This window comes from Chelonia mydas, chromosome 19 (assembly GCF_015237465.2).
Source record: "Chelonia mydas isolate rCheMyd1 chromosome 19, rCheMyd1.pri.v2, whole genome shotgun sequence".
Taxonomy (NCBI): domain Eukaryota; kingdom Metazoa; phylum Chordata; order Testudines; family Cheloniidae; genus Chelonia; species Chelonia mydas.
The window spans coordinates 11945099-11972718 of NC_051259.2; the positions used below are offsets into that span (position 1 = coordinate 11945099).

Here is a 27620-nt window from a genome sequence, read left to right on the forward strand (position 1 = left end):
TGATGCTCAACAGGATCTCACGTTTATTATTGAGAAGTGATTAATGGTGAAAAGAAAGGCAATGCCCATTCCTCATTGGCTTAACAAGAAACTGAAGAAACATTCACTACACATTTTACAATATTTTTCGTTCAAAATTCATGTTCCTGTAAACAAAACAAGTTTTTACCACTGTTCTCAGCCTTTAAATCAAATTAATCCAGACTTAATCTGTAATCCATATAATGCACAAGAACAGAACATTTCTTAGGACTCCTAGTACTTGACTTTTGAGTAACAAAGGGTCAGAGGAAAACAAACCACCCTTAGATGCAACCTTGGCAATAATTTCCATTCGATTCTTCCAGGCAAATAAACCCAAATTTTTCATAAAATTCCTCCTCTTCCACTCCAAGGAAAAAACAGTTCTTCCACTTTCTGCGGCAGATGTCCAAAAAAAGTCACAACTCGGTGTTCCAAGTGCAAATGTCAAAACCGGGGGAAAGGAGGCGCGAGGGAAGTGGAAGAAAGGGATGCAGCAGGGTTTAAAAATTAGAGAAAAAAGGCATATGCCACTTATGGACTTTCAAATCCGGAAAACATAGTAAAAAGACAAAAAACAAAGCATATGCTCTGAAATCACAACCAAAGCCAAAAGAAAGGGGACAGTTTTTACCTATACTCTACCTAGAAGGGATTTTTTTTTTGTTTTGTTTTTTTTTTAGTCCTATGTCTCTTGTGACATTCCAATACTTTTTTTTTTTTTAAACTGCAAGTTTGTAAGTTTTTGTTTTAAAGTCAATGAAATTAAGAAAAGAAGTCCTAATTCTCTCTGGGGTGTTCTTTTTTCTCATCTCTCTCTCTTTTTGAAAGATATCCCGGATGCAACCTCTGCTGAAGTCTCTATGGGAAGGGTAGCGTTTTACTTGACACGGCCTTGGCGTTCCTGCAGGAGGAAAGAGAAGGTGGTTAGTTTAGGGCAACTCTTGCAAAACTTCCATGGTCAAGAGGATTTTGTTCACTATCATCTCATACACAGATCATCAAAACATAGGGCTGGAACGGATGTCAAAACATCACCCAGTTCACCTCCCCACACTGAAGCGAGATTAGGTATTCCTAAAACCTTCCCTGAGGGGCGTTAGACCACTAAATATTAATGTGGACAGTCTGGTTTACGACAGGAGAGGTCCCTTATAATTAAGTTGAATCTGAGAAACAGTTTCTGTTCAAGGAGTAGGAGCTCATTTTAAGAGGGCAGCTGCACATGGCTAGTATGACAATGTACTTACATTGTATCGTGTGATGCCTCCCAGCTCTTGGCATTTCCCCTTTATAATAGCAGTTGCCACCACAACCCCTCCCACCACACCCTGCTCCTTTCCTCTCCCTAGCCCCAGCAACATCTTTTGCAGATAGCAAGAGCAGAGGTCCTACCAGTCTAATTCATTAAAAAACAGCTCTAACAGATACCACCTGCTCAGATTCCCCCAGTTTTGTACAGCCTGCCAAGTATAATGAGGGAAGTGGGACACAAACAAGGAGAGGAGGGAAAAAAAGGGCAGCCAGTGAAGAGCTAGTGAAATAAACAAACTATTCACTGCTAATGTTATGTCAATTAACTGGTTGGACACAGTCTGGGGGGCCAGGTAGAGGCAGCCACTGTGCTAGTTACCAGTGAGGGTTTCCAGTGCCTCACTGGTGGGGTGAAGCAGGGCTCTCTTCCCCATTCCTGTAAACAGATCTTCGGAAAGCAGTTCCCAAGAGACCTGCCTCCAGTTCTCAATCCTATCAGGCTAGAAACCAGTCTAGAGAGACTGAGTAGGTAACAGTGGGGAGGAGGAGTGAACCTGCCCTGGTAAAGGAGGGATTCAGGTGCTTTCAAGAGTGAATTGGTAGCAGGGGTCCATTTGCTGAAAGAGATCAGGTAGTCATTTATGTCTAGTGAGAACAGGAGAAGAGAAACTGAAAACTGTGTTCAGTCCCTCAGTGAACTCGGCACTGAGAAGTTGCTTGCTCAGGGCTATAAAACCAAGCCCATGTGAGTTCTACCACCACAGAATTCATGCTTCACGAAGACTGGTGATCCAGGGTACAAGCCTTCATTTTAAACACCAATGCTTCTAGCCAACATGACAGCAAAAAACAGCAGACTCAGGCTGACACCCTATTGGTTCACACTTCACTTTTTCAAGGCAGACAGTACAAAAGAAGTGCGAATGGCTCCATGCACTGAATGGACTGGTAAGCACTGAAACCTAAAGATGGCAACACATAAGAACAGCCGTGCTGTGTCAGACCAATGTTCCATCTAGCTCAGTACCCTTTTTCTGACAGCGTCCAGCGCCAGATGCTTCAGAAGGAATGAACAGAACAAGGCAATTCTGAGTGATCCATCCCGTCATCCAGTCCCAGCTTCTGGCAGTTGGGGGTTTACACCCACAGCATGGGTTTGTGTCCCTGACCATCTTGGCTAATAGCCATTGATGGACCTGTCCTCCATGAATTTATGATTTGATAGACCTCGGTCATATCCCTGCTTAGTCATCTCTTTTCTAAGCTGACCAGTCCCGGTCTTTTTTAATGTCTCCTCCTAGGGAAGCTGTTCAATATGTCTAGTCATTTGTTGCCCTTCTCTGCACCTTTTCCAATTCTTACATATCTTTTTTGAGATGAGGTGACCAGAACTGCAGACAGTATTCAAGGTGTGGACAGATCATGGATTTAATATAATAGCATTGTGATCTATCCCTTTCCTAATGGTCCCAAAATTGTTTGCTTTTTTGACTCAGAGAATTACCCACAATGACTTCCCAAATCTCTTTCTTACGTGAGAGCAGCTAATTTAGACCCCATCATTTTGTATGTATAGCTGGGATTATGTTTTCCAATGTGCATTATTTTGCAACCAACAATGAATTTCATCTGCTGTTTTATCGTCCAGTCTCCCAGCTTAGCAAGATCCCTTTGTAAGGCATTAGTCAGCTTTGGACTTAACTATCCTGAGTAATTCTGTAATGTCTAAAAGTTTTGCCACCTCATTGTTCGCCCCTTTTTCCAGATTTGTGAATACGTTGAGGAGCACAGGTCTCCATACAGATCCTTGGGAGATCCCACTATTTCTCTCTCCCTTGTGAGCACTGACCATTTATTCCTACCCTTTGTTTTCTATTTTGATCAGTTACTGATCCTTGACAGAGACTTCCCTCTTATCCCATGACTGCTCACTTTGCTTAAGAGCTTTTGGCAAAGGACGCTGTCAAAGGCTTTCTGAAAGTTCAAGTATACCATATGGATTGCATCACCCTTGTCCACGTTTGTTGACCCTCTCAAAAAATTCTAATACATTGATAAGGCATGATTTTCCTTTATAAATGCAGTGTTGACTGTTCCCCAACATATTGCATTCATCTATGTGTTTGATAACTTTGCTCTTTACTCTAGTTTCAGACCATTTGTCTGGTACTGAAGTTAGGCTTACTGGCCTGTAATTGCCAGGATCACCTCTGGAGTATTTTTTTAAAATTGGTGTCACATTAGCTACCCTCCAATCTTCTGGTACAGAGACTGATTTAAAACGATAGGTTACACATCACAGTTAGTAGTTCTGAAATTTCATATTTGATCACCGCCCAGTCCCTTGAGTGACTACCATCTGGTCTTGGTGACTTATTACTGTTTAATTTATCAATTTGTTCCAAAATCTCCTTCTATTGACCTCTACTGGGACAGTAGAAATGTCAACTATTTCACTGCTGATCATTTTAACAGAAGCAGGTAGTTATTCCAAAATCCCAAACTACCTCCTATGGTTCTCCAGGTGCCAATGCCTTAACGGTCCCCTACCCAGCTGCCAAAACCCCCAACTTCCCCTTGACAACTACTACACTACAATTATGCACTGTCAGGATAAAAATTGACAGCATATTGAAAAACAAAAGAGTGGAAGAGAGTAAATTACATTGAATTTCATATCAAAGAAACCTCAGCAGCTACTGCATTGATATAGTTTGTTTTCATGTTGGATTCATTAACTTTTTAAACGTTAAATGCAGCGGCTGCAAAATTTCCCCATGTTACTTCATAATCAAGAGGCTTTGCCACAGCACTTGAGTCCAGCTTGCCACAAAGGGTTAAAAAAGCAAGCTGGAGAGAGATGCTACCTTAAATCGACTCAAAGCCTTGATTAAACGTCCCTGACAATTTAACATGCAATGTCAATAAAAAGACCAAAAATGTGTCAGATGAGCTCTGCATGAACAATGATGCCCACATTCAGTTACTGACTGCCCCTTTTCTCCACCTAGTCATTCTCGGTGATCTCTTGCTTGAAGTTCATTGAAAAGGTTGGCCCTCGCTGAAACCATTTTTGGATCCAGTTTCTACCCTCAGCACTGGGAAAAATTAACCATTGCCATTGACCAGCAACAACTGGAAAATGGCAGCTATGGGTGTCTCGTGGGCCTCAGGCCTTTGTACCCCAGTATAACTCCCTGTGTGGAGAAGCTTAGGCTCGGTCTACACTGAAAAAAGTTTTATTGGCATAGCTACGTTGGTTAGGCATGTGAAAAACCACACCCCTGACCCACCCAGTTATGCCAACAAAACACAGCTGTGTTGACAGAAGAGTCCTTCCATCGACGTAGCTCACGTCATCTGGGGAGGTGGTGTTCTGCACTGACAGGAAAACTCCTTCTGCCGTAGTCTGTCTCGACACTAGGAGGCTATGCTGGCATAACCTCCACAGTGCAGACACAGCCACATTCTGGTACAAGGGGGCCTTTTCTGATTTAGTTTATGTCGCTTGGAAAAAGGTTTAATCTAAATCTAACCAAACCACCCTTACGCTGGAATAAGAGCATCTACACAGCGAGTTCTGCCTGGATAACTAGTGGAAGTTTCCTGTGCAGGTGTGGACTAAGCGCCAATTGGAAACAATACATTTCCTACCCCCACCAGCCAAGGATACAGTAAGTGGAACGCTGCTTCAGTTTTAAAGCTTCTTCCTCACAATAGGCCTAGTCAACCCACACTTCCCTTTCTCCACAGGACATTTGAGAGATAGCCCTGGATACTTACACATTGCCTTTTAGATGAAAATTAGGCTAAGGTGGAGCAAATTCTGTTCATGAATATCTGCCATACAAACTGAACAGAACTGAAAACAGCAGAAATCAAGTACCACAACGGATATCCAAAGCAGTTTTGATCCCTTGGCACCACAGTACAAATAAATAATAAAGCCATATGCCTGGGGAAAGCTGCAAATCAAAAAGAAGTTGCCAGGTCTTATTCCTTCCCTGCCTCCTGGTTCTGTATCCAGCACGGTTCAGTAACCAAGGACAGATGGCACTATGCCACACCCACTCAGGAAGAGGCCACAACTGCATGAACTAAACTCCACCTTCTCAGGCACAGATGGGTTTTAAGCTAGCTGCAGGAATACACAGCCTTAGAACTGCCCTCTTCCTCCCCCATTCTAGCTTCAAGTGATAGCCCTATCTTGTCCTGCAGATGGTGGCTGCAGTCCCTGCTGACCACTTCAACTGATTAGCTGACCAGACAGATCCCGAACCATGGGTTTAATTAGTTGCTTTCTCCTTCCCCTTCTGTGAAAGTAAAGCTGCTCCAAAGGCCAAAGCATGGCACAAGGAAAGGAAGACTAGGGGTCTAAGAGGAAGAAGAACATAAGCACAGCCATACTGTGTCAGACCAACTGTCCATCTGGCCCAGTATCCTGTCTTCCAACAGTGGCCAATGCCAGGTGCCCCAGAGGGAATGAACAGAACAGGTGATCAAGTGATCCAACCCCTGTCACCCATTCCCAGCTTCTGGCAAACAGAGGCTAGGGACACCATCTGTGCCCATCCTGGCTAATAGTCATTGATGGACCTACCCTCCATGAACTTATCTAGTTCTTTTTTGAATGGCACAGAGGAGATGGAGCAAAAAGTTGCAGAATGCAGGAACAAAGGATAACCCAACCCAAGAAGATACTCAGAAATGGATCCTCCATACAAACTGGAAAAAGGCCAGAGACTGGAGGAAGGAGACTAGAAACAAACTGTTTAGTTTCAGGACGGGGGACCATACTGCAAGTTTCTCTCAACTGAATATTCAGCATCATAACCTGAAGAGGCTTGAACAACTAGTGCCGCACTCTGGCGCGGAATAACCCCAGTACTTTCTCCACTATTGCAGCTTCACAGAATATTTGGGGGTGAGGGGGAAGAAGAGTTCCTCCTAAAGGAATGGTGTAGGGAGTCTATTTGTCCCTGTTCAGATTTTTGGCTCGTTCTGTTGCCTGCTGCAAGTGACTCTTCCCTGCATAGCACAAGGATCTGGGTTTATGCTCTCATCCATGCATATGTCATGGAGGGAAAGCGAGCAGTTTCCTTTTACTCCAGTGCAACCACTTGTGGTCTGAAAGCCCAGGGTGTGTTAATATGAGCACTGCTCTCAGTGCTGAAGGAGATACAGGGCACGATTTCATTCTCTTCGTTCATGGCAGGTTTTTCTCCCTGTGCTTTTGTTTGTAGCTGAACGAGCAGTTTCTCTTGCATTTCCTTCTAGGAAAGAGGCCTTGGCCTAGAGATGATGTCCCCTCTATACAGTCCAACATTGTCCACGCCCTCATCCAATGCAGTGGGACACCCCCACCCGGCCCGATCCGCCTCCCCGGAGAGATATCTTGCTCTCCAGGAGTTACAAGTGAGTGCTAGACCACAAGAGAGAGGAAGGTAGATTTTCTGGGGTCAGAGGTGAGGGTTAAGTGCTGTGTACCCACAACATCTCTATTCTTGTTTTCCCTGAGCTCTCAGGAGTGTGGGGGATACTGCTAAGATAACACCCACACAGCCATGCAAAATCCCAGGAAAAGGGCCTAGGGCATGTGTGTCTGCAGATACTAACCATGATTCTACCCTTTGACATATGAATCCCTGGATGACAAAAAAAATCCACACTGTGTTTTATTAAAGTTTCCCTTGATCAACGAAGGTTGGCTCAAGCATAAAGAAAAATGGAAGACGGGATTGAGGACAGACCAGGAAAAGCCAGAGCTATGAAGTGTCAGTGAAGGATGGGTAAGAGCACTGTGGGACTACAATGGGAGGACTAACTGTACACAGTACTGAGCAACATGGTGGATAACAAGAAATTTATCCTTGCTCTGAGCAAGTGGAATAGACACCTATGCACTTCTGCAAGCACGTGCGTGGACATGCTAGGTTTACAGGTATCCAAGAGAGTTGCATCAAAATTCTCCATTCCAGACAAGGCTAGAATGTGTAATTAGAAGCCCTTTGTGATTATTCTGCATAATTAATTTTAGCCAGGTCACCACAGTTACAGGGTGGAAGCCGTGATGTCACAAGCTGGCTTGTGACATTACTGAATGAATGAGGGTAGTGCAGTAATCTGATAAAAGGATGCAGTTTCCAGTCACACAGCTTGGGAGCCAATCCTGACAGAAGAGTAAAACACTTACCTGAAAGCTTATAACTAGCACCTACATATTATGATGAATGGCACATTAGAAAGGACTATGATACATAGATGCAAATACTATGCTCTTGTATAGCACCTCTCAGAGGTTCTCACATTGATTTACAAGCAGCACTTGCCCTCAACACTCCTGTGAGGTAGGCCAGTATTATTCCCACTTGACAGCTGGAGAAAGATCTAAGGTTACAAATAGGGATAGAACCCGCAGCAGAACCCTGAACTCAACTACTAATTTCATGCCCTTCCCACCAAGCCAGTGATTGCCAAGTGTGTCTGGCGCACTTGGTGGTGGGTTGGTCTGATTTCAACACACATTACTTTCCCAATGTTTTTCCATATAACCAACTGCTGTAATGAGCACAAGGGTGTTTTGTATGCCTGAGTGGAAGAAGTGGTGAGACTTGAAACTTTTAGGCTCTGGGCCGCATTATGGAAATTGGTAAACCTTTACATTAGGCCACTCTCCTTCCTCTAAGATCATATGCACGGATGACTAAGTTAGGTCCTCTAGATATGTGCATGCAACTGCAGCAGAGATCAATGGGAAATGTGCACCTTGCCCAACAGCAGAATTCAGCCCCATCTTCAATAACGTTTGCTGGAACGACAGGGATTTTTTAAAATCTAGAATCATTTTGTTCACTTGGAAATAAACCATTTGAGACCTCTCATGTCAGATCATATGCAATCCTAACCAACCAAACTAATACAGTTTCAGGGCAGCCAAAAAAAAGTCAAGTCAGAAGTCAATTTGACTTGTGGCATAAATTAGAAATAAGAGTGATGTTTCTACCAATTATATTTTCCCTCTATCTGTATACTGCCAGCTTTTCCAACAAGATCAGCTTAAAATGTGGTTATGGTCAGCACAAACAACTTACTAAAATAGCACCTTGTTATTATGCTTATCCGTTCCCTGTGCGGCTTCTGAGCCTTAAAATGCTCAGTTTATATACAAAACATTTTACTACTGTTGGTACTGGAAAGCCAATACAACTGCAGAGGAAAGAGCTGCATCCTATCCTAACCTACACCAATAGAAATGCTAGCTCCATTCAGTCTTCAGATTTTTCTTGGTTTGTGACTATTGCTGACTTTCAGTTATTTATCACTTTGCACTGCACTTACCACTCTTGTAAAGGAGCTCCTTAAAATTCAAAAAAGTAAATATACTAGACACATTGATAACCCCATGCTAGAACTCCTCCTGCTCTGATAAATTAAAATTTAATCAAAATCTGGATTAAACAAGAAAGCCTTACAACTTGACCAGAGGGCAAGCAAAATGAGACCCATCTGTGGGATCATATGCCAAACGAGGCTATGTAATCAGCCCTGGAAATCTGAATTACAGGCACAGACAACACAAGTGTTCCAGCAACCTCAACTGCATCCATCGGCAGGATATAGGAGAAGAGAGACTCTCTCAAACAGGTCCACATCACAGACTGAAAAGCCGAATCACAATGTCAGGCTGAGTTTGCACATCCTGGCAGTTAGAAAGGTCTTGCTTCAGCATAAAAACTGAGCATACCACCTAATTTTTGTCTAAGATGCCTATCGCTCTGGTATCTAAACAACAAACCGTTATCAAGGCATAAGAGTAAATAGGGAACAGCAAGATGTCCTCTTTCAAGAGTGGTTGTAACCAAAACATGACTAACCTTACAGAGCACCAACCACCACAGGATCTGTGGATTTTAAACCACAGCTTGCATTTCTATGTCAAACATCCAGTTTGGGAGCTAGGGTGTCGGGAGGCACTTCATGGAAGTCTTAGAAAGATGGCCTCTATTTCTGCAGCGGCATTTACACAGTCAGTTGTTCCTGGTTGTCAGCTGGCTGGCAGACATGCTCAGATCCCATCCCCCAAGACCAGCTTTCAAGGGAGCACCAAAACTGATGCAATCTAGTGCAAAGGATGAACTCTACTGGTCTTCACACTCCGCATCAAAAATGCATTCTGAAGCAACAAGAAGTCCACTTTCTGCAAACAGAAGAACTGTCCTGCAGGAAGCAGCTGCCCTGAAGAGTGTAACTTGCCCAGGAAACAGAATGGTATGTGGTCCTAAAGCAAACATGCTACTGGACACCAACTACCCAAAGCCATATCACAATGAGCTGGTTTGTCCTTTTCAGTGAATATGAGCATTCAGATCCCCTACAAAAACCACAGGTAGTTAAGCTTTGAAAAATTTACCAGCACACCTTATCCATCGGAAGTTAATACAACTTATGGGAGCCTTCTAAGTGGGATTCCAGACACATCTATTAAGTGCCACTAGGCTTCCTACCTGGGCATGGAATTTGGACCCGAATCCCCTCCTGGCTTTAGTGTATAGGCAAAATACATTTGTAGCTTCCATTCCAAGATACTGTGAAGGAAACAGGATTCCCTATTCCCACACCCAGCTGTTAACAAGAACATTCCCAACACCCTCCTTCTCCCCCAACCATTTGGTAACTATGGGCTACAGCTTTCCTGAACAGCCAAGCATAAAACTTACAAGAAACTCTTTAGCTTTATTACTGCTCAGAAAACTATGGGCAACAGCAGTGAAACTAACTATACTCCTGTAAGTTTCAAACTGTGGCTATTGGGGAGGCCCAGAAAAAAATTTCTACTGGCAAGTCCAGTCTTCTTCCCTTGCCCCCAGTCTTACTTCATCAGTTATTCTTGTGTATATATTGGCTCTTATGTCATTACATACATGAGGAAATAAGGACTATTTTTTCAGTTTGCTGGCCCTCTGCATTGAGCCTCACTTGGTTACTGGGCAGTTTGACTGTTTGCCTACTTGGGTCTTTCAAGGAGTATGGATTAGACACTTTCTGCATTGACTTACACATTAAAGACTCCCATCCCAGCTTTCATAAAGTCAATGTCATTTACCAAGAACCTTCCTTTGAACATTGTTGTAATGACTGCAATTACAAATTTACTTTAATTGAGGGCTTAACAGTAAAGAGTATGTGAAAGTTCATAAAAATTCACCATAACGTAAAACAAGGGTTAATGTGAAAAGGTGCAAATGGAAGATAGAAAAACTGTGTCAGTCCAAACAAAAAGACTTGGTCTAACTCAAGGACTGTACTAAGATCATGCCTGGTAAACAAGAAAAATCGTAGAACCAAAAAATGAATGAACCAAAATTGGTGTGTCGGAAACTAGGTTTAATTGGTAAACAAAATTAAGAGGGGATGGGCTATTCCACCCATCGTTCCCTTCTGGGGTTCTTAAATATTTTGGGGAGAAAAACTGGCTACTGGACAAAGCTTCACCATGATGGCTGGTACCCCCAACATCTCCAAGGACCCAGGGCCTTTGTCACCCTGATTCTGAGACATGTTCTGACCGGACTAGGCCAGACAGAGGGACCCAGATGAAAGAGCATTAGCCTTCAACAGCAACAGCTCCAGCCACCTCAACTAACTTCCTCTCTTTTCCCCAAAAGGACAGTTATTGCTGTCTTTAATATTATCTACGAGACTACTGAGCAAGGGGTTTTTTCCTTCTATACGTTTTCTCCAGCTAAAGGGAAAGGGACACAGGATGTTAAAATATAAATCTTAAGACTTTACGTTTCAAATGCTTTGACTGTTTTTCCTTCTTTAACTTTAATAAAAGGTTTAAATGATTTTTAGAAATAGTGTATTGAGCTTACTTAGTACCACAACAAAGTCTTTGTATATAAAACCCCTGACCTTTCTTAACACTGTTTAATGTTAGACAGTAACTGGTTTATGTTAACACCTTTGGACCATTTATTCCATCTAAATGAATACAACATTATAGTATATCCTTAAGTTTTAATCTGCAATGGTTACAGTGAAGTAATGCATCCTTGGTGCAGACTTGGGATTAAATCTCACTCAGTCACATGAAATGGGTCTGATGACTTCGGCTGACTACATAGACAAAGTAAGTTAGCACCACAAAATTTGAACCACAAGATGTTCTGGAGAGGGAAGTTCACCCACTTCAAGGATTCAGAATCTCAATTAATGCAAAGCTAATAAAGCATTTGTTGTACTCATCGTCACACAATACAAATGTGACAGCTAGGTTTGAATAATACTGAAGCCTGGACAACTCTACATCCACCCCCATGGAGCCTGGACAACAAGTACTTCATTCTGTAAACCAGAGGAGCTTAATATTCATTTTAAGATAAGGTCACAGACAACAGGTCATGCTTTCTCCCACTTCCATTAACCAGTTGATACCAAAATTCAGTTAATGAGCTCCAGTAAGGAGGGCAACACTCCTTATTACCATTTACAAATATCTCTATTTCCTAGGTATTTAAAGGGGAATTTTATGTCCCTGCAACAGTAGCTGAGACATATGAATTCCTGCTTAGTTCTTTACAGTTTCACAGCGTTGTCTTATAAACATATTAATACCCAGTATCAACCTGTTTGGGGCCAAAATTTGACCTGTTACATGAGACTCTAGAAAGAATGATCCTCGGGGCTTTAAATCTCTTAAAGATCTACTATGATGCCAAGAAATTCTTAAAGGTAGTCACTTTATATAGGGCCTATGCTTTTGTCCTTCTTATAATGAAGAGACAGGCCAAGGAGCACAGCAATCAATAACACCGATGCGCACACAGAAAAGGAAACAAATGCCTTTTAATTTCAAGCTCAATTAGACATACGGGACAGATGAGAAGGGAATTATAGTTTATTCCCCCCCCCCCCCCAAGTTCCTATCTTGCTGTTCTATTACAAACAATAGAAAAGCAGCTAACTCAAAAAACTGCTCAGTACTGCCCTTTTAATAAAGAAATTCTAACAGTATGAAACTAGAATTGCTGTCTACATTTTGAGTTCTCTCTATAGAATGGCTCACAAAACCCCCAAATGCTGTTATTAAACTGATCAAATGCATTATTACGTGACTTATCCTTCAATTAAAAAGCAGCATGCTGGGCAGCTACCCATTGGAAAGAGCAATGACCAACTCCCTAGTCTAGTCATCAGCTTGCATAACCACAATTCTTGTTAACCAAGACTTCCTTGGACAACTTTACTGCAGTAAAAGTGCAGTTGCACTATTTTACAAGACAATTGTCCAATTTTGTGCCACCGAGGAATTGACTTAACTTGTAATGCTGTAAGACTTACTATTACTACTAAGCACAACAGTACATTTTAGAAAATAAGGCAGGGTTCAATAACTGAAGCGAATATGCTCATACAATGACAAAATAAAAGTACCAAAAGAATCCTCTTAAATTAATACTTGTCACCGGACACCTTACATAAAAAGAGACAAAGCAAAAAAAGTGACCTGTCAGACAGAAAAAGGTTGCGGGAATACATTCTAAGAACAAATAGAAATGTAGGGCTGGAAGGGACCTAAAGAGGTCATTCATCTAGTTCATCCCCTTGCACTGAGGCAAATAGCTCATGTAAAGCTAAACCTACTAAAACTCTGAATACAGGAGGTTCATGTGTTCACACACTAATACTTTCCTAGTTCTTCCTAGATACTAATCAGCTTAAGTAGTGTCACCTGACCAATTACAAGTCTTCACTGGGTAGAAAAAGCAGGCAAGAGAATACTATATCTGCTGAGCTGCATTGAGCTTTCAGAAAACAAAATAGACAACTGACATTTAGCTTCAGAAAAACATAACTTTCCTTGAGAAATTGCTGCTTCTCAGATTATTACAGCTAAATTACCTAGAGTTCTGTAACACTGCCCTCCACCAGTGGGCTATCAACCACAGTGTTGGTAAGTTACCAACATTTTCTGCATTTTCCCGCCATGTATCAAAATCTCATGAAGTTTCTGGGGAATCCTCTTCCTAAAGCATCCCAAAAACATTCAAAGAACAGCTACACAAACCCTAGACAGCAGCACCTTTAACTTAAATTATTGGGAGAGGGGAAAAAAATCTGACACACTACATTAAAAAGGCTTTCATTTTAGTTCACTGTGGTATTAACAGCTGAAGCATGCAGCTTAATGTTTGTTAAAAAAACAAATGCCAAATAAGACCATTTGATCTATTGATATGTTTCAATTCCCTTAAGTTTACTTTGATCAATAAGGACAAAGACAACACTGAGTTAGAAAAGAAAGTCTTCTGCAAACTGTCCCTTGCCAGTGTACCCCTGCACTGTTCTGGAGAGATCACCTCCAGCAGAACAACGGTCAATTTCCTTGTTCTCTTCACTGAGGCTGCCAGTGAGGGTACCAGTTGTGATTAAGCAATCAGCTCACTGGAAAATGGCCTGAGACTAACTCATTTCATGTAGGCCATTCCCTGATAGAGGGTAATACCTTTTGGTTACTCACATGTACTGCATTTGACCTGGTGACCTAGAGGTGAAAGGCTCTTAATCCGATTACCAATCCTAAAGAAAATTTTAAACTTCTCATCTTGACAACTTCTAGGGATCAGCTTCACAAGCTACCAGTTGACTTTAACAGCCATTAAATCTTGTAGCTTAATGAGATTTATTAACTTGCTAAAACTCAGAGCTCATCTATGCTATAAACACTACAGTGCCCAGCTGCACCACTGCAACTACATCGTTGTGGCATGGACGTTTGCTACAACGACAGAAGATGTTTTTCCATCACTGTAGTATATCCATCCCCTTGGAAGAAGTCTTCCATCAACCCAGCTGCATCTACACTGGGGGTTATGTCAACCTAGCTATGTCATGCAGGATGCAAATTTTTTCCACAGCCCTGAGCAATGTAGCTTGGTCAACCTAAGTTTTAGGTGTAGACCAGGCCTCTACGTCATTGTAGAAATGAGAACTGGATTACTTTTCCCAATCTAACTTCCATTTTGTTTGTACTAAGATCACTTCTGGTTATTCTTATTGTACAGCAGAGGAAAGACTCCCTTCTTCTACAGGAGGAAGCATGTTTATGGATTAGGGCATACAATAAAGAGCCATAAGATTTCCCTCTTAAAAAACCCCACAGAATACAGAATGGGGCTCACTTATCAGTTTCAACGAAGTGCCTCTAGGTTGGATAAAAGGCATAATAAATGCAAAATATTACACATCAGCAGGTAGGTACTGAGACAAGCAGAGTAGTTTATCCATTTCCTCTATCATTGTATCATTGCAAATATATTAACTAGCACACTATTTAGAGAAGGTTGAAACTGTGATGTGCATTTCAGAACTTTAAAGGGTCATAGCAAGGATATTCAGCACTGGCACACCAATCAATTGACCTCATAGTTGCCAGGTTTTTCAGGGGTTTTAGTACAAGTGCAGTAGGTAATCTTATGACCTCTGGATGAAAGGAGCCATGTCAGTGCAAGCAAAGTTACTTTACATCATGAACTGCAATACTCAAGCAAACAAAGAAGGAAGTTCTAGCTCTTTGTTTACTCAGAATGGTTTGAACACAACAACAGGCATTAGGCAAGAGAATAGTAACAGAATCATGAGGCTCTCCACCAATCTTTGGAAAATACTTTCCCTCCCCCTTCCCCAGCCAACTACAAAACCAAAGAAATACAAACTATGTTAAACAAAGAGACCAGTGCTTTAAAAGTGACCATAAAAAAACCCAGGTTAGTAAATGCAGATTCAACATTTAGTTGTTTCTCCATAAGTTGCATCCCTCAAACTGGCAGTGACATTTACCACTTAGTATTTTAAAGGAGGTTTAATATTCCTCCAAAGCATCAGGTGTCAACCAATGAGAAAAGATAATACACTTCAGGAAATAATGATCCATTTGGAAAATCCTATGTTCCTGTTTTGAGATTCTGATACATACACCCTGACACCCAAATCAATTCTTCAGTTCTTTTGGACTCAATACAAGCTTGATTCTTACCTTCTGAAAAGTACCTTTATCAATATTGAAAGAAGTACATTACAACACGCATTGCCACTGGAACTGGAGAATGCAAATCTTTATGCAAACTCCTTTCTAAAGTCCACAGAATGTGTGCACTGTTCACATGGAATTCATAATGCCAAGGCAACAGAACAGAGTTATAAAGCCGAGAGCCACTGCAATTCTTTAGAGAGCACTCATGATTTTACCTCCACTGCTTTTGAGTCTGGATTACACAAGGTGCTGCCATTCCAATGTAAGCAGAATCTCACAAAAGCTTATGCTCAAGTTTGTTAGTCGCTAAGGTGCCACAAGTCCTCCTTTATTTTTGCAGAATCTCATAAGATTTCCTTACTAAATATGCAGGACCACTTCACTGAAGTCAATGCAACACCTTCTAGAAACAAAGGGTTACTACTAGTTTTAAAATATAAAATAAAGCAGTCCACACATTGCAGCAGTCAGTGACAGAATCTACTTTGGGAGCAATTGTCAAGGGTCTTGAGAAGCCTGAAGCCAGCTTGAGAAGGACTATCTTGGCTATCAGCTTCAGCAGTCTTGGATAGGAGAACATCGAACGGTTTGAAGGAAAATCTAATTCTGGATTGGAAAACACAGAACAAAATCTAACTAAGGACAGAGAAGAAGTGGAGACCAGCATAAGAATGTACATGCAGCAGAAAAGGCCCAGTGGTCCGTTTGTAATAGATTTAGACAAACTCAGCCTTTTAACCTCCCTTTATAAGTGAAAGGACATAGCACGAACACCAAAGTAAAGTACCACTTACATGCCTGTTTAGATATGCTACACAGTGCTCTAAAGAAATCTGTCACTCCCATATATCTTGAATGCAGGCATTCTTAAAGGGATAACCTGAGAAACAGGAAAGAAAACACAGGGAGACCCCAGAATTTTGAGAGGGTTAGGAGAGAGTACATTCATCAGTCACTCTGTACAAGCTGCTCTGCAGAAACGACTGTAATAGAACAGCCTTGGCTAAGTTTGAAACCAAATGAAACAGTTTTAAGCTTGTTAAAAGCTAGGCATCAGCCAAACTTGGAGATGTTTAAGCTTCAAGGAACAAGAATGCAGAACATGTACATACCACCATCTTCCACTGACTGTGACTGCAGAGACAAAGAGCCTTTAGCAATGGGGTTTCTCCAGTACAAAAGAAGTCTAACAGACCATGGACAGGCAGTCTGCATCATTAACTGCTGTTGGGGCAGTGTTTTAAATTGGTATGTGAATCCTTTTCAGGTGGCCAGCTGAGGTGCTCACAGAATGCTGCACACACAAGATTTGCTTTTGCCAACAATAGTCACATGGCAGAAACACAAGTACCCATTTTATTAATGCCCAACAAAACTGGAAGCCAGGAACCAAAGTCTGCTGGTTCTCACTGAAGTGATGAAACAGTAACTGCAGGAAAACCTAAAGATTTTCAAGGCCACATCAGAAAGTGATCCGAAAGGTCAAGCTGCCCCTGAGATACCATACTGAAAATGACAGGCTAAGTCACTTCCTCCATACCAGACATTATAGGGCTGGGACCCAGAGCATATACCAAAAGAAAATGAGCCAGTAATAAAAAGCAAACATACTGACTTCTAAACCTAACGGAGTTCATTCCTTGCCTATGAATTTCAGAAATACATATTTAAGTTCTCACACAAGGAGAGAGGAAATAATTTCCTTAACCACTTCTCTACTGGACTGGTACACTAAGCTAACTCAAATGTAATGCCAAAAGCAATCTCCAATGCTCTAAACATCTTTTTCAGCTGCCATTTCTGCTCTTAGCATTCTGTGTCACTGGTAACTCTCATGGGAACTGTTTTTGAAGGAAGTAGGGGAAAGAAACTGCAAATACATTTTTAAAAAACTGAAGTTGAGGTTTAAACCAATTTAATTTCTTAAGATGCTTCTTGTATGGACCATTAGTAAGCTACAATTTAACATTTTTACTATCTTAAAAAAAGATTCTAAACTTTAAAAATCTAACAAGTTTTCAAATCTGTTTGCGGGGAACTTTCTGCACCTTTGCATTTGTTCTCAGTTCACCGCTGGGTTCATCGCAGCCCTTCACACTCTTCAGCTGCCTCCCTTCCCCAAGATGTGACCTTTCCTTGCACTGCAAATTCTGCTGCTCTGCACACATCAAGTGTGAAACGTACTAGGAATCCCAGTTCCTGAAGATCTCCATCCCGCACTTCAGTGATCAAATTACTTAACTTCTCCCTCTGCTGCAAGTTAAAACTTAGTCTGGTTGCTGCATTCTGGGCCTCAAATGACATTGCAGCTTTTAGGACCTGAAACCACTCAGAACCTCCAAGCTGCCATCAAGTCTGGCCAAGTTCACATAATGTCAATATAACTATTCCAATGCGTTCCCACACAGACTTACGGGTTTTCTGCTAAATGCTAGTCACGTTTGGTATCCCATCTCTGTATACTAGTAACAAACATTAAAAACAACAAGGAGTCCGGTGGCACCTTAAAGACTAACGGATTTATTTGAGCATAAGCTTTCGTGGGTAAAAACCCCACTTCTTCAGATGCATCTGAAGAAGTCAGGTTTTTACCCACGAAAGCTTATGCTCAAATAAATCTGTTAGTCTTTAAGGTGCCACCGAACTCCTTGTTGTTTTTGTGGATACAGGCTAACATGGCTATCCCCTGATACTAAACATTAAAATGTTGTACTTGAAAAGATGTGCACTGTTTAATTTTTTGTTCCATGATTGTCACACTGAATTGTTTGCAGCTTATGTTTTTATCTCTTCAAATACCAGGTGGAGGATTCCTGTTGCTGGAACTAAAGAGAGCCTTACAAAACTTGGCAACAAACTAGGAGCTGCTGCTAATTTCTAATTAGTGTTTTGGATCAAATAAGAGTTATATCCCTAAGGGGAGGGAGTCATCCACAGGCAAAATTCAACACCCTGATTTGTATCAAACTAAAAATCAAGGCCACTAAATTTCCATCTAATTCCAGTATGGATGGTACTTTTAACTCCACTGGTAAGAATGTTTTGACAACTAAGATTCCTCATTGATGTGTTACATCATCATATATTACCCGATTGCCACTCTTATTGTAGAGCATATACTTGTCAAAGAGGAGTCTTGACAACACTGATCAATTTTATTTTTTTAATCAGGTGAATTTGATACTCAGAAAAAAGTTTGACTTGAAGCACTGACTAGCATCTAGGTTAGCGCAGGCAGGTGCCACACATGTTTCCCCACACAGCTCCACCAGAACATCAGCGCTGTTCTGTACAACTCCCTCCTACTCTTGGTCCCATCCAGAGCAGGAGCTGCCATACTAGATAGTGGGTTCATGATGTGGGGAAGTGATTAGCTAGGAACTAAAGTGAGACCCCAAACTCACTTATGAGCGCAAGTCTCCAGGTTACTTCATCAGTCCATTGTACCACCTAGCTTCTCTATGCTTCCCCATCCCACAAAATTCCTGAAGACAGGTAGGCAGGTTACCTTTTTAACATTTTCCTCCTCCTCCTGGCGTTTCTCATAGTGTGAGAAGTCATCAAAAATGGAGGTGGTGTGCTTGTAGGTGGCAATGATTTTCAACACCTGCTTAGCCTTTTCCAGAGGCACTTCCTGAGTGTCCCTGGAGTTGGTCACTGGTTTATTCTCGTTATTCTCTAGGCGGATGTGCCGCAGCTGGCTGTTGGGAACGTCCTTCACAAAAATCCACCTGACATCAAAACGTCCCTTCCATTTGTCCTGGGACCACACACCTGCACATGTGTTGTAGTCCACAGCAGATTTCATTTCTGCCACTCCGCAGAAGTGACCACTGCCGTTGACACTGAACAGTAAGTAAACGGGGCCTTTCCCGTTCATGGAGCGATAAGCAGCATCCAGTCTCTTGTTGCCGTGCTCTGTACTGCACCAGATGTTATATTTAATGGAACGGTGGATATCGTCCTCAGAGTAACTCTTAATGATGAAAACCCGGCCATGTTTTGGGTTCCAGTCAAAATCCTTGGGGTTGTAGTTGTTGATGGACCTCAACTTCTCCAACACTGGGTGCGGTTCCAAAGGAACAGAACCAGAACTGGCTTGAGACTGTCCCACTCCATTACCATCCACTCCGTTTTGACCAAACCCATTGCCACGGTTACGAGGTGCAACCCAGCGGGTTGGCTGAGCTGCCTGTTGCTGCACCGGTAGCTGGGCTGGCTGTGGTGGTGGTGGGGGCAGTGGCTGCGGCTGTTGCCCTGGGGAAGCCTGTGCCACTGGTGGGCTGTTATTGATCTGTTGGCCCACTGGCTGAGGGGACACCTGGGTTGGCTGCTGACCAATATTCTGAACTAAAGCCTGGGAAGGCGCTTTTGCTACCGGCCCTTTGTTATCCCAAGTTCCAATATCCATGTTATGTTTTATTGGAGGCGGTGGAAGACTTGACCCTGCAATGCCATTCTTGGTCTTCAGCTTGGGCTGCTGTTTTGCAGGTTTGCTAGCAATATCAGCCCATGATGTCGGTTTCGGAGGAGCAATGGTAGCAGGAGGCAAACTGTTAGATGCCACGATATTACTGGTAATGGACCCGCTACCAACAGCAGAGCCAACAACTTTTGGGACATTGCTTGCAACATCTGTGCTGCCCAGCTTCAGTGCTGCCATGCCTTGGTCTATGGTATTCATGCCAGGAGCCTTATTCAGAGTCTCATTGGCAAAAGCAGACTGTCCATCAATCATGGCTCCACCCAGTGAGCTTGGTGCATAAGCATAATTGCTACTATATCCAGAGCTTTGAGTGGACTGTCCCTGAGAACTGTTATTCCCCCAAGCTGAAAAGTCAATTCCACTTGGAAAGAAGTTAAAGCCATGCTGCCCAAGAAATGGAGTGCTGCCAAGGGCCCCTGGCTGCCCAAACATTGCATCTGGGAGAAAGTGAGGCTCCCCATTGCTTAGCTGTCCATAGGATGTTAAGTAGGGCATGGGCGGGTCACCTCCTGTAGACCAGGCAGCTTCGCCTAACGAGTAGGAGAATCCAATGGATGGACTGTAGTAGCTTGGCAAGTAGGAGTCAGACATTGCAGTGTATGCATTATTCTGCAAAACAAAAATAAGCACTGAATAGTTAGAATAAGCAGAACCATCAAGGGGCCTGGAATAAAAACCCTTTTATTCTCTTCTCATGCCCCACCCTTCTACCTCAGCTGTTCAAACATATTCAAAGCTTTCAGTAAATAGGATTCATGGCTTTCAAATGTATCCTCTGTCAAAGGTGTATTAAAACAGTTTCATTGCCAGAAAGATTAAATATAAAGATTTAAGACACTATTCATCCCAAAATGTAGAAGTATTAAATTTACAGATGCACCATGTGGAACTGGGCACGGCTTTTACAACATGAGCAAAATGCTTTGGAGCTGTTCAACATTTTATCTAGAGTACAAAGAATACCTTCATTTAATACCTGCCTGACGCAGTGGGTTTTAAGGTTTTTCTTTTTGGAGGGTGGGCATTTTATAATCTGCATGGTTGGTGGGGTTTGTTTTCTTTGTGGGGGGGAGGGGGGGGGGAGGGGGGGGGAGAAGAAAGGGATACAGGAAAAAAGGGACCAATAAAAAGCACTATTAAAAATATGAAGAACTCCTTAAATAGTTTTATTAAAGGCCAGATTTATTTCTATTGAAATTATCTCAAATTGATTATCCATAAAAATGTCTCCAAAGGTTAATATTAAGTGCCCAAAAATCTCTCAAGAACTTTAGAACAAACATGGAAATTACTGTATCATCCTCAAAACTCAAACTATTCTGGAGCTACAGCCACATTAGTGACATACTAAAACAACATGAGATAACCTACAGCTTTTCCAGAGGGGCCTTTCCAGCACAGCTACAGAGACCGACTTCAGGTTCGGAAGAAAAACTTGCTGAGTTTTCTACTCTAGATGTTTACATCCAAACAGCCCCTATATTCTACCATGGATGTCTAATTTTACAATTAGGAATCGACATCACTAAGACTTGCTTGCATGAAGATCTGTCATTTCATGTTTAAACCATACCACCAGGGAGTTCTTGCAGTAACACTAATGGGTTTTATCATCCAGTAATTTGAACCTGTAAGCACACAGGTCTTAGTGCTACATGACAATTTACATGACAATCCAATGCAGATTAGATGAAAGCCAGGTTCCGTTCCTGTTTAAAAACTTGTCTTACATTAGGCTCCGCTCCATTTTTCACTGAATCATGCCTGTGGGCGCCAAGTGCAGTTCCTGAAGGACTTCATGCCATAAATGCATCAAAACCTATGTAGGCTCAAGATAGCTCTGGCACACTAAAGGAAGAGCGGTTCTGTCTCCATGTCTCTTTTTGAATTAAGTGAAAGTAACCTGCCTAGACTCAAAATTAAAACCACAGGTTATATTTGGCCTGAAATTTATCTAAAATTAGTAGAAAATTATTTGTAAAGATTCCAATGGCGACAGGTTTTGTTTAAAAAAATTCTTCTGAAGTTCTTGTCAACCAAACAATCATATCACCGTGCTACTGCTTGAAAACAGTAATCTGACTAGTCTATTTTCATTTTCCCAGCTGAGAAGAAAAAAAAGAAAGTAGCAGTACAATAAAAGGGAATTCATAGATTCCAAGACCAGAAGGAACCATCATCATCATCTAGTCTGGCCTTCTGGATAACACAGGCCACAGAACTTCCCAAAAATAAATCCTAGAGCAGATTTTTTAAAAAAAGACCCAATCGTGATTTCAAAATGGTCAGTAATGGAGAATCCACCAGGACTCTTGGAAAGTTGCTTCAATGGTTAATTACCCTCACTGTTAAAAATGTATGGCTTATTTCAAGTCTGAATTTGTCTAGCTTCAACTTGAAGCCATTGGATCGTTACACCCGTCTCAGCTAAACTGAAGAGCCACTTATTAAATATTTGTTCCCTACGTACATAATTACAGACTAACTAACTCACCTCTAAACTTTCTTCTTTGGTAAGCTAAATAGATTGAGTTCCTTGAGTCTATCAGTTAGTGTGTTCGGATGAACAGTTCTAATCATTTAAACCTAACTCAGTGAACAGTCTTTACTTAAGTTGACAGGACTATTTATGTGAATGAGATGTTGCAGGACTGGGGCCTACAGTGTAATGTGTAAAATAAGGATTTTTTAAGATGTTCGCTAAAAATCATACAATGTCCCTTTAAAGGATAGAGGCCTCTCTCCCCAGTTTCACAGGTAATTTAAAATACTCAGAAGGAAGTTGGCCTTACAAATATATAACGAAGACTACATTTAAAGCTTGGAACCATTCTATCCTGGTGATGAGATCTTTGGCTTGACTGATTTCTACCATACAGTGCACAAAAAAAGTGACACTGTCAGATCAAATGTGGTCCCTAATCAAGTCAACATATTCTCTTTTCACCCATTCGCTTATGTTTTGTCTCAAATAATTTTCAGGGGAGGGCTGATTACAGAATAGACTGATATACGGTCTAAATCTGTCATACAGAAGAGTTATATTTGTACAATAAACCTATGAGCATACAAATTAAAATAAGGGTTAAAACAGCAAATTCAAAGAAGAGAGGTCTGTCTGCTCAGTGACGAAATCCTAGCAATGTGCATACGTTACTGAACATGAAGTCCAGTGCTTCTATATCTCACAAACTTGAGCGATAGAATGTTACTGATTAATATGCAAACAGAACTCAACCAGCATACAATTCCCCTGGATGACTAATGCTTTTTGAAAATTCCCCCCCTCAGACTCACTCTTCCTCTGCATCCCTCTCCCCAGGGATTAGAGTTCTAAAGCCTTTTTTAATGTTTAAGTCTCACTAACTGTACATTTGAGCTTCGGAATACAAAGCAACTTAGTCAAATTTAAGGAGATTCAGTACGTTGCCAAATTAGTTAATAGTGGCTCCTAAAATGGCAGCTCCCACTTGCTCCTGAATTAAAAAGTATGCACCTTGTCATCTAGTTACTTAATGTTTTATACATATTAGCTGGAATGTAGTTTCAAAATGCAGCCACCCCTCATTATTTGTATTACCATAGCCTCTAGGAGTCCTACTCATAAGCAGTTGACTATGTTAGCAAACAATTTAATTTCTGAGTGTTTTATATAATTCTGCTCCATTTTCCGATAATGAACCTTGACACTGTTTTCCTACCAGCCTGTTCCATTTGTTCACGGGCGCCACAGTCAACTCTGTGTGTCGATTTCACTCATCTTATATGAACTGAAAATACGAGAGCAGGTGACAAACTATACAACATAGTGAGAAATGAAAGGAAATCATTCTAGGGGGACAATTTTATTTGGAGCTAACCAATTTTGTCTCATCTTTTATTTTTCTTGCTGAATATTTCAAGGACCACCATCAGTTTGAAATTCAGTCCGTTTCAGACTTTCCAGTATTATGCCAGCCAGTGAATTCCCCTACCAATTTCTGTAGTTCTACAACCAAACATTTTCGTATTTTAAAAAACAGTTTTCCCTATTTCTTGTGAAATACCTTCACAAAGAGGGAAGTGAGTGACTATTCACAAAGTGCTTATTAAATGTTCCTAATAAACTTTAAAAAAATACCATTTTTCTTCTAAATTGTCAGATATAGTAAACTTAGCTGTTTAGTTAGTAGGTAATAATTTCACATTGAAGTGCAATTTGTAAAGTGAAAGTCTCTTTAAATGTTCAAAAACCTCTCAGAATTGGTGGTATCAATTTCTATGACAACAAAAGGTGCCAAATGAAGTAGGCACGGACACAGCTATCTTTATCTAGGACTCTGCGAAAGAACCTAGACATGGTCTACACAGATTCTGAACTAGGTTTGCACTTTTCCAGAGAACTAGACTCCTAAGTGACCTTACCAACCAGGTAGGCTGCTAACAATAGCAATTAAGTTCATTAGAGGCAAGGGAGGACAGGGACTGATTAAATAATAAAAAAAACAAGGAGCTGTTAGAAAGTGTCATACTTGTTGCAAATTAAACAAAAATAAGAAGCCTATTTAGAATTCTCACAACAGGCGCCAATGAAATGGGTATCACAGTATGAAAAAACTCCAACTATAAAAACACGGCTGACAAAACTAAATGAATTGAGAAATGAAACAACTTATTGGCTATTTTTACCTGAACTATGAGAGAAAAGATGAACTGGGATCAACTGAAAAGGTCACCGATACGTCTTAACAATATGTATACCTACCATAACTGAACTTATACTGCCTTAAGTCTGCCATATTCCTTCATCTTTTACGTATGTCACACAATACTCATTTAACAGGATTAACAGTATAAATTGTCTTTAAGAAGAAGCTAGTATCAAAAATACAAAAAGAGTGGTGAAGTCTCTGGTAGTGACAATTTCAGATTTGACCGCAGCCTTTACAGCTCAGTTTCTAATTAAAGCCAAGATTTCGTTTGCTAGTGCCTTTTCATTTATCAAACCACCTATTCCGGTTTTTGTAAAAAATAGAGCAAAACTTCATGGATTTTCCAGTTTGCTTGGTAAAGAGATAACACTGATAATATCCTCTCTGAAACAAGCCTCTAGAACATTACCACAGTTTACCGAGATATTTCACATTGCCATATAATACACTCACTCATATTGTATAATCAACCAGAAATGAGTAAGGAAGTGACATGTCTTAAGAGTAAAACTGAAAGATCAGAAATGATCACAAGATTTATGAATTCCTGTTACTACTTCTAGCTTCATCAGAAACACAATATTTTATGTTCAGGATAAATATTTTTGGGGTCAAATTCTGCCCACAGCTACATCAGTGCAACCCAAATAAGTCGCAAAAGTGTTAAGGAGCTTCTTACCCTTATGTTTGTTCCCCAACCCCAAGGTATTTTTTTTAATTATTGCTGTTAAAAAACAAACAAACAATATTCATTGTAGCAGCCCTACACCTAAATACAAATATTTAATCAATTAATGAGAACTAATTACCAGTGTTTTCTAATCACAGTACTACCTATTTACTGACAAAATAGAGTATTATTTTAATAGCCATAAAAAGCTAGCAAATGTCAAAAAACAATATGGGGTAGAGGAGAGGACTTAAAAACAACAAAGAAAAGCCAAAGAAAAATTCATTTTAATCAGTCACTGGCAGAAAATTATGTAATTGCTTGGCACACCCTACCCCTTAACTAAAGAGAGAAGCTTTGTAGTACTCACCGGCCTGGCCTGAGGACTCAAGTAGGGTTCAAAGTCATCATCATTTAACCCATCCTTCTGATGCACAGATCCATTTTGCACTAAGAACAAAATTCATACCCTTACAAAGAACTCCACAATTCAAACAAGTATTTAGTGACAAAACAACTTATGTTAGAATACAAAAATGTCTCTCTGGTTCCAAATGTTGCCAGCTGAGCCACATTATTAAGGGCAAGGTCTCACACACACCAGCATGGTCCTCCAAAGGAAATTTCCTCTGACCCACAATGGAAGCTAATCTAATTTTCCTGATTCACTGACAATTACTTTGGCTGTATGACGACAGGTTTCAGAGTAACAGCCGTGTTAGTCTGTATTTGCAAAAAGAAAAGGAGGACTTGTGGCACCTTAGAGACTAACCAATTTATTTGAGCATAAGCTTTCGTGAGCTACAGCTCACTTCATCGGATGCATACCAATGAAGTGAGCTGTAGCTCACGAAAGCTTATGCCCAAATAAATTGGTTAGTCTCTAAGGTGCCACAAGTACTCCTTTTCTTTCGGCTGTATAGCTTCCCAGACATGGCCTGCAGACAGCTCCAATACATAAACTCACCAGGAGGCAACACAGAGGAGGGAAGATTCCTAGAGAAATCCTTGTATCCTAATGCTGAGCTCCCAAAAGAACTTCACTTCCCACGCCTATTTCCCTTTAAAATCCCCATTTTCCGTGCTCCAGGGAATCCCCTATATTCCTCACACCTCCGCCCAGCAAAATCCTGTCCTCCTGCAGCTAGGCCGCCATGGGAGCCCCGGACAGTCCCACACGCTGCCTCCAGTCCCCCCGCTTTACTCTCCCCCCCACCCAGGGATCCGCTATTCCCCAGCTCCTACAGAAATAAAATCCACGCCCACTCACGTCCCCAGGGGCCCGGCTGCCTCTCACCTTTGTTGCCTTGGCCCTTAGGTCTCTGGAGCGGCGGCAGGCGGCGGCGCGACGAGACATGGAAGAGAGAGGAGAGAAGAGCGGTGAGCCCGGGGAAGAAGCACCGGGCGCCGCAGACCCCGGCGGGCGGGAGCTGAGGAAGCTCCAAGGTGGGGGGGGACCGGGCGGGACGGAACCGGGCGGGACGCGGGGGTTGGCCGGGCCCGAGCGGCGGCGCCCCGTGTCCGGGCGGCGAAGCCAGGCCTGGAGCCTGGCGGGCAGGGGAGGCCCAGCCGGACCCGACCCCAGCGCGGCCTGGCCGCAGCCTCCCCGCCCTCGCCCAGGAGCCGGCGCGGCCCTGAACCGCCGCAGGGCTGGGGGAAGCCAACGCCGCCCCGCCGGAGCTAGGCCCGAAACCGGGGCCTTTCCCAGCTCCCTCCCGCGAGCGCGGCCGGGGAGGCCGGCGCGCGGCGGCCGGTACCTGCTCCAGGAGGCTGCTGGCCGACATGGCTCCGATCGGGCTCCTCGCGGCGGGGGCGGGGTCCGGGCTCTCGCGGGCGGGCGGGGGCGGCGGCGGGCGGGTCTCGGCGGCGGCTTTGTCCGGGGAGCGGGGCGCAGGCACCGCGCGGCTCGGCTTCCTGGCGGACTCTGACTCGCCCGCCCGCGGCTGCTGCGGCTGCCTGCTCGAGCGACGCTCTAGCCAGCTCCTCGCCCCTTCCGCCAGCGTCTATGGCCGGGGCCGCCTGCCTCGAGCTGACACCGTCCGGGCGTCACGAGGGGCAGCGCGCGCTCCACTCCGAGGCACAATGGCGAGAGAGGAAGCGCGGTGCATGGCGGGCCGCTGGAGGACCGAGGGGCGTTGACAGCGCCACCTGCCGGAATATTTAGGTAGTGCAGGTGAAAGGGGGAATTCACTTAGGAGTAGTCTGTGGCTGGGATCTGTTAAAGGGACAGAGTATCTTTAAATGAAAATTAATTTAAACTTTTAAGGAAAATAATTGTATGCAGCTTTCGTGTAGCCATGTCAGTCCCAGGATAGTAGAGAGACAAGGTGGGTGTGGTAATATCCTTTATTGGATCAACTTCTGTTGGTGAGAGAGATGAGCTTTTGAGCCCTACAGAGCTCTTCTTCAGGTCTGGGAAATGTACTCAGAGTATCAGAGATGCTGGTCCAATAAAAGTAAAAT

The 27620-nt window shown here is 42.4% G+C and overlaps 1 protein-coding gene across 2 annotated transcripts; it reads right to left on the minus strand.

Annotated features, from left to right (window-relative positions):
• On the minus strand, positions 1-27318 carry YTHDF2 (YTH N6-methyladenosine RNA binding protein 2). 2 transcript variants are annotated; one of them, XM_037881868.2, is made up of 6 exons: positions 26915-27289; positions 26455-26479; positions 25528-25607; positions 18819-20405; positions 16105-16190; positions 1-925 (listed from the first exon to the last, which is right to left on the minus strand). In XM_037881868.2, the coding sequence occupies exons 1-5, from the start codon at positions 26939-26941 to the stop codon at positions 16134-16136; spliced, it is 1776 nt and encodes a 591-aa protein (XP_037737796.1). In that variant the 5' UTR covers positions 26942-27289; the 3' UTR covers positions 1-925; positions 16105-16133. The 2 variants fall into 2 exon arrangements, with proteins under 2 accessions (XP_037737796.1, XP_037737797.1); XM_037881869.2 differs by lacking the exon at positions 16105-16190 and having other exon boundaries at positions 26915-27318.
• Positions 27319-27620: the final 302 nt, after the last annotated feature.